Source organism: Chelmon rostratus, chromosome 15 (genome assembly GCF_017976325.1).
Source record: "Chelmon rostratus isolate fCheRos1 chromosome 15, fCheRos1.pri, whole genome shotgun sequence".
NCBI lineage: Eukaryota > Metazoa > Chordata > Actinopteri > Chaetodontiformes > Chaetodontidae > Chelmon > Chelmon rostratus.
Genome location: NC_055672.1, coordinates 642,501 through 650,000, shown reverse-complemented (window position 1 = coordinate 650,000; position 7,500 = coordinate 642,501). Strand labels below are relative to the sequence as shown.

The window sequence follows — 7,500 nt, the reverse complement described above, 5'->3', positions numbered from 1 at the left end:
TTTTACACCTTGTAGCACGCACACAATGTTACGTTGCTAGGCAACAGTAGTTGCTAATGTCTCATTGTAGGCTCACCTGTCTGAGCATCTTTCTCTGAACCTCGAACACCACCTCAATAAAAAAAAGTTCCTGGTTCAACGTCAGCTTGACCGCTCTCATCTCATATTATAACCAGTCATCCCAGCCTGTCTGTCCCAGTGTAACCAGTCCTCTGCAGTGTAACAAATGGAGACATCACCACTGCAGGGTTCACCATGAACATTTTTAGCCTTTAGCATTTAGCCAAACCGTGCATTCACCTGTTGGTCACGCAGCATCTTGGCTGTGTTTGATTAGTGTGGCTCAGTGTGTTTGGTGCATTCAATCAGCCACTGATTAAAGGAGACGCAACCTTTTTAAACTGAGCTCCTGACAGACAGACCTTTTAAATAATAATGATTTTGACTTTTTCCTGTCCCGTCCCAGTCACATGACGAGCAGTGAAACTGACCCATCATCACTGACCCCCACTCCCATCAGGAATCCCACAGGAATCCTGGAAAAGGTTCAGCCTCTAATTGAAAACAACATGTCTTTGACTTTATGAACCTGAGGTGGGGCTGTGGGTGGAGCTGTGGGTGGGGCTGCGGGTGGGGCTGTGGGTAGAGCTGTGGGTGGAGCTGTGGGTGGAGCTATGGGTGGGGCTGCGGGTGGGGCTGTGGGTGGGGCTGTGGGTAGAGCTGTGGGTGGGGCTGTGGGTGGAGCTATGGGTGGGGCTGTGGGTGGGGCTGTGGGTGGAGCTGTGGGTGGAGCTGTGGGTTGCTGTAGGTCTAGTATTGCTAAACTGTGAGTAGTTTCCTGTGAGTCTCACGGTGGTGTAGTACTTTTTAAACCCTGATGGTGACTTCAGTCCAAATACACATATGTGATAAAGTGTGTGTACACGTGACGGCATCAACGTGTCACTGCAGCAGGATTCGCCCAACGCCGGCAGCCGTGATCAGCATGCTAGCAGTTGGTTCAGTATAACTTTCTAAAAGTCAAAATCAATGAAACGGATCAGAGGCTTAACTAAAGATCGAGGGAAATTTCATCACTTGAGCACTGTTTGTTAAATTGACACATTTTCCAATGGAGTCTGGCGTTTCTCCCTCCCATACAGACAGACGGACGTTATCAGGAAAAAGCAGCATTTCACAAATACAAACTGAGTATGATGCGACTGTCGGGCTGACTTTCACAGCCTGATTACAGAGAAGAAAACGTCCGAGTGAATTATCTTCGCGCTGTCGACGCTGACGGCGGATCTGGAAGTGGGCGTAGTAAGCCGACCTGTCAAACTGTCCACCGTGCCTTTAGTTAAATAAAGATAACTTTAGCATCTGTCCCCGAGCAAAAATAGTTTGCAGAGAAGAACTGACAGTTCAGAGTTGAGAGTTTTGTCTGTTAATTTACTTCTTATTTTTAAACACTCGGGACAGAACAGCCAGCTGTCGAGTCCAGATGCTTCCAGAAGCTTCAGTTTGACACCTGAAGTGGTTTCAGCTGTCTGAAATGTTAAAGTGGACGTCCAGAGACTGAAACAGAGCAGGAGATCTTTCCAGAGCCGCCACTTTGAAACAGACGCTCAACAGTGATAAAGAGGAAACAATGACTTCATACTCCTGCCACAGCGTCCGGTCTAATCCCGCCTCCGTGTTTCCTTATAAGGGCATCAACCGAAAAATTCCATTAATCAACCCATTAAATATTCAAAGTGTGTACTGAATGTACACCTGTTGAGGTGCTTGGAGGGCGGAGTCTGTTGTGAGACTCGCCCCACCTTCAGGCTCAAGTTGAATCTGTCTTCAGCTGGTCTGCTCAGGACTTGAGTAGCCTCGACCCGATGCCATCTGGACCCAGAGTCTTTCTCGTCTTGATGAGTTCTGTCCTCACCTGGTCTGTAGTGAGGGATGAATTGGGGGAGGGGTTGTGCCGGAGGTTGTGCTTGGGGGAGTGCAGGTGGAAGAGGGCAGAATGGAGGACAGAGATGATTGAAGTCACCTGAAATAAGACATCTGAAGGACATCCAGGTGTTTGTCTGCAGCGTGTTTGTACCTGAGTGGATGACATCACAGGCTGTGTCGGTGTTTGCAGAGGGGGGGGGTATCCCTGTTAGCCTGATGCTAACAGCTAACAGCTCAGTGTCTTTACTGCAGAGTTGCTGATATTGGGGTGTCTCTCCTTAACCAACACCGCAGCTGTCCTCCCTTTCTCTTACCACTTTCCTTTATCCCGTCATCATTCCCACGATGACTGAGGGGTGGACAGCTTTTTGTCTCACAGTGGACCAATCAGAGCAATTCTATTAATAGAGCAGATTTCATTACATTATTATAATTCACTGTGCTTTATATCAAACAGCCACAACAGACATGACAGCATAAATACACCACATCTGTGGATGTGTTTCCCATGTAAACGCTGCCGTCCTGCAGTGAGTGTCGCAGCTCCTCCAGGCAGGAAGAGGCTAAATAATCAAATGTGATTGGCTGTCAACACCCAGATTCAGACCCCGCCCTGAAGTAGAGAGACAGCTGGTTAGAGAGAGAGAGAAACACGTCATCACTAAAAGCCCATCTTAAAAAAATCTACCAAACTTTATTTAAGATCTGTCAGAACTGTTAGCAGTTAGCATTCACTGTGTTATCAGTTAGCATTCACTGTGTTATCAGTTAGCATTCACTGTGTTAGCAGTTAGCATTCACTGTGTTATCAGTTAGCATTCACTGTGTTAGCAGTTAGCATTCACTGTGTTAGCAGTTAGCATTCACTGTCTGAGTCTGAGCATGAGCGTTAGAGACTGTCATCTGTGTCCTTTAAACTTCGCTCGCTGTTTATTTCCTGAGTGCTGCGATGAGAACGTCACCTCTGAACGTCGGCGGTGACTTTTACTGACGTCATTTCACACATTTTGACAGAAACAAAACTTTTTCTGGTTTCAGGTGTCGGCGTGTCAGAGTGCCTCTGAGCCAGGCAGCAGGTGAACACATGTATGAGATGAGGGCAGCAGCCTCAGTATGATCAGGATTAACTGTTCAGCAGGAAACACAGAACATGTCAGACTGTGATCCCTCACTTAAAGGTTAAAATAATTCCTCGTACCGTACGTTCAGTCGATGTGTGACAGCGTCTCGTTTGCCTCCTCGTCTTCGTCTCCTCGTCTTCGTCTCCTCCTGCAGCTCGTTTCAGGAGCGCCTCGTTAAACTGAGCCTGAACTGCTTTAAATTCGCTGTCAAACGTGTGTGTGTGTTTCCTGCACTCGTAGTTTCATCTGTGAGGACTGTTTTCCTGCTCGATGAGCCGGAGGTGGATTTGTTTGCCGACCCTCTGTCGAGGCGCAGTCACAGGGTCGATTCCCGGCACAGCAAATCAAATGAAGGAGGACGTTTCAGTTCAATCTGAGCTTTTTGTGATTTGTTGTACATTTTTTGTCCCTTCCTCAGAATGAATTGTCATAATTTTGATCTTGTTGCTTTTCGTGTTGCGTTATCGTCTTGAAAATTTTAATTGCACAACACTTTGGTTTCTACGGCGTCCAGGAGCTGCCTGGTTAAAAAAAAGATAAATTAAGAGCACACATTTGTAATTCATTCTCTCAAGAAATCAAAATATGGAATCGTGCTCACAAATTATTTTTTTATGTGTTATTATTATCAAACACCAGCAAAACTAATGGCATTCCCATCAGCCTTAGCTGTGGCTAATGTTAGCATTCAAACATGCTAAGCTAAGATGGTTAACATGGTAAACATTTTACCTGCTGAAGGCTGTCATTGTGAGCGCGTTAGAGTAAAACAGCTTAGCTAACTAGCTCGGTAGCTTGGAAGCTAAAGGGAAGGGTTCAGTTAATGTGATTTGTAACCCTGCGGCTTTGTCTTTGGTCTTGCTAACAGAAGCTAGCCAGCTAATTGTGGTTGTAGTTGCTGATACGTCTGTGATTGGCTTACGGACAGCGTCATTGGGAAATATGGTATCATGAATTAAAAACAGGCTTTTGAAAAAAGAAATAAAATGAAGTCCAGTAAGTTCAGATAAGATTCATCCCAAAATGATGAAATGTTTCATGACAGGTTGTGTTTTAATAATTTATTGCTGTATTAACCTGTGAGCTGACCCCTGACCTCTGACCTGTGACCCCTGACCTCTGACCTCTGACCTCTGACCTGTGCTGGTCTCACAGGTTTCTACATGTACATTGAGACGTCGAGGCCGAGGCTGGACGGAGACAAGGCCCGGCTGCTGTCTCCCACCTTCAACATGAACTCCAAGAGCTCCTCCTCCTCCTCCTCCGTCACCAACAACCCCACCTACTGCTTCGCCTTTTTCTACCACATGTACGGGAAACACATCGGTACGACTGCGGCAGGTCCCGTCTGAGCTACGACGCCATCAGAGCGGTGAGAAATATCGATGGCTGACTGCTGGTTTGTGTTTGCAGGAGCTTTGAACGTGTTTCTGCGTCAGAAAGGTCAGACGGTGACGGACAGCTCAGTCTGGAGTCTGACCGGTAACCAAGGAGACCGCTGGCGGCAAGCCAAGGTCAACATCCACCCAACCGCAGCCTTCCAGGTACAGACCACGCCCACTTTACTGCAAGCCACACCCACTCCACTACAAACTACACCCACTTTACTGGCTGGTATGTACAGAAATACAGTACAAGTACATACAGTACATATGCAGTAATATGTACTTGATTTGTCCGGCCAGCAGTCTAAAACCCAAAGATGAGCAGTTTAAGATTTTCTTCAAATCAAACCCATTTTTGCTGAGTCACTGTTTCCTGTGTCGGGTCAACATTTCCTCCTGCTGCTGCTTCACATTAAAACACTTAAACCTGCTTTTATTGTGAAGGAGTCACAGGAAACACAATGTGTTTGTCTCTGAGGTTAATGCTAGCTTTACTGTACTTAAGTTCACATTTGAGGTACTTGTACTTTACTTGGTAATTTCTTCTCGTGGCACTTTATACTTCAGAGGAAAATATTCTACTTTTTACTCCATTACTTTTATCTGACAGCTTTAGTTACTTTACAGATTTTACTCACAAACATATGAAAAGTTTTATATCTGTTTTGTTATAAATTAAACTCGAACAGTTCAGTTGTAATACAGCTGAAATCAGTCAGTGAACAGGAAATCAATGATCATCTATTGATTGTTTCTGTAAAATCATTTGATGTTTGATCTTCAGATGTTTGATCTGCTGCTTTTCCTCTGAATGATCTGAATGATCTGAATGTGTTTGTAATAATGTGGAGCTTTGGACTAAACAAACACTGTGAAGGCGTCACTTTGGCCTCATCGTCACCACATTTCTCACTATTTTCACAATGTTTCCAAACCGATCGATCAATCGATTAATGGAGGAAATAATCAGCTGATTGATCCAGAATGAAAAGAATCATTAGTCGTAGTTTTATGTGGACGTGAGACGTCCTCGTCCACGGCTCAGTGTGTCTGTCTCTCTGGTAGATGGTGATGGAGGGAGTCCGGGGTCCTGGTATCGAGGGAGACATCGCCATTGATGATGTCACCATTGAGGAGGGCGAATGTAAAGATCCTCCACCCAACAGTGAGTCCACGTCCACTGTGACAGAGCCATGACGCCGTACACACCTTTCACCATTTCTGTCTTTATTTAAGACTAAATATCTTTTCTGCTGACTAATCAAACTCTCTCTCTCTCCTCTCCTCACAGATTTAAGGTCACTCGCCCCGCCCTCGTCGCCCCATATATGGCAGCTGTGCGTCACTCTGAGTCTGGCTCTGATTGGCCAACAGAGGTGACCCCACTCTCTGCAGGATGCTACGACCTTTGACTCTTCTGCCCCCCCTCACCTCCCCATCCAATCCCATCATCCCCCACCATTTACACCCCCCCACCCCCACCTCCAACTACCAAAGATGCGGTCAGACCTACAGAGAGACTTCCTGCCAAGATGGCTGACACAAAAGGTCAAAAGATCAGGAGATGATGCGTTAAAGGGTCGCTCCAACATTTCAGTCTTCAGACGTCAGTCCACGTCTGTCCAGGACGGACGTCTTTCTAACATAAAGCCTGAGAACACAACCGCCGTCAGGCTAGCTGTTTCCCCCTGCTTCCAGTCTTTATGCTAAGCTAACCACATCCTGAGTCCAGACGCTGCACATTTCCATCTGAGCGTCTCGCTGTCGCTGTCTATTTCCTAAAATGTTCCTTTAAACTGAAGCGGCGTTCATGGTCACGTGGTTTTCCTGTCCAATCAGAGCCAGCTGCTGTGATGATGTAAGCAACAGCAGCCCGGTGAGTCACTGAGGGCGGCGTTCAGGTTACATGAAATCATCTCTCTGATGAGTGGACTGAACGTGGGTCATCAGCTGTCAATCATCCATCGGCGTTCATGATCTCGTCTGACTCTTTTTGACCTTTTGGTTTCAGCTCAGCAGCTCAAAGCACAGAGAAACAGCTTGAATGTCACCTTCCCTGACCTGTCCTCCACCTGACCCTCCCCACTCATACCCCCTCTGTACCCCCCGCCACAGATCAACAGTACTGTACCGCGAGCTGGACGGACTCACGGCACGCTCTCTTTCTTTTGGGGAAGGTCACTTCTTACGGCGGGCGGACCGACAGTTTTTAGAAAAGCTTTGGGATGGATGTGTCTGTCGGGGACGCGGGTTCACCCTCTGCCATGACATCAAGTGCCTTCAGACTCAGAGGAAAGACCGCCGGGCCGCGGACCGCCGTCGCCACGACGACGAGACAAAAGACGAAGGGTTGGACATCGTCGCGTCTTAACGGCCGAGGAGGAAATAACGATCAACAGATCTCTCCTGGTCTCATTATGCAGAGAACTAGTTTCTTACAGATGTTTTTCTTTTTGTTTGTTTGTTTGTTTTGAAAACATTTATGATGGCAAGAGGATTCTGGGAAACGGAAGCCATGTTGGATGACAGGAAATAGACTGTGGATACAGACAGGAAGCTCGATTTATTGAACAGTTTCAAGAACAACGCGCAATCATAATCTGAGGATCTGTGACTGGATGTTTCAAAATAAAAGACTTCCTGCCGATGGGATTTGAGCATTTGGTCTCAAAACTATTTTAGTATTTCAAAAGAAGAGTTTCCAGAAGGACGTGGAGAGACCGTCAGTTACCTTAAACTACAAAAACAGCTTTTGGAAAAGGAGTAAAAATGTAAAATCTAATCTTATATTGTTCCTATGATAACATACAGACATGGGGGGGGGGGGGGGGGGGGGGTCATCTCTTCTGTTGGATTTAATGCGGGGGGGATTTTTAGTTCAGGTTTAACTGTTTTGCTTTTGTTTCATTTTATTTGTGGAAAAACTCCAAAGGAAAGTTTGAAAGACTAAAAGTTTTTTAATTTTAGGGAATCAAAAGCAAAAAGATTTGAAACACGTCCTGAAACATTTCTACTAAAAACAAAAATCCACCGTGAGGATTCATTAACAGGAAGCACAAACAGATAAA

At 46.0% G+C, this 7,500-nt stretch overlaps 1 protein-coding gene across 1 annotated transcript in view; it reads left to right on the top strand.

Annotated features, from left to right (window-relative positions):
* The window catches only part of mdga2a (MAM domain containing glycosylphosphatidylinositol anchor 2a), a 74,604-nt gene extending 68,759 nt beyond the window's left edge, over positions 1-5,845 (top strand). The window contains exons 14-17 of the mRNA XM_041954237.1: positions 4,203-4,373; positions 4,461-4,591; positions 5,498-5,597; positions 5,724-5,845. Of these exons, the coding sequence (XP_041810171.1) occupies positions 4,203-4,373; positions 4,461-4,591; positions 5,498-5,597; positions 5,724-5,812 (491 nt within the window). The 3' untranslated portion in view covers positions 5,813-5,845. The remainder of the gene's footprint in view (positions 1-4,202; positions 4,374-4,460; positions 4,592-5,497; positions 5,598-5,723) is intronic.
* The last annotated feature ends 1,655 nt before the right edge of the window (positions 5,846-7,500 follow it).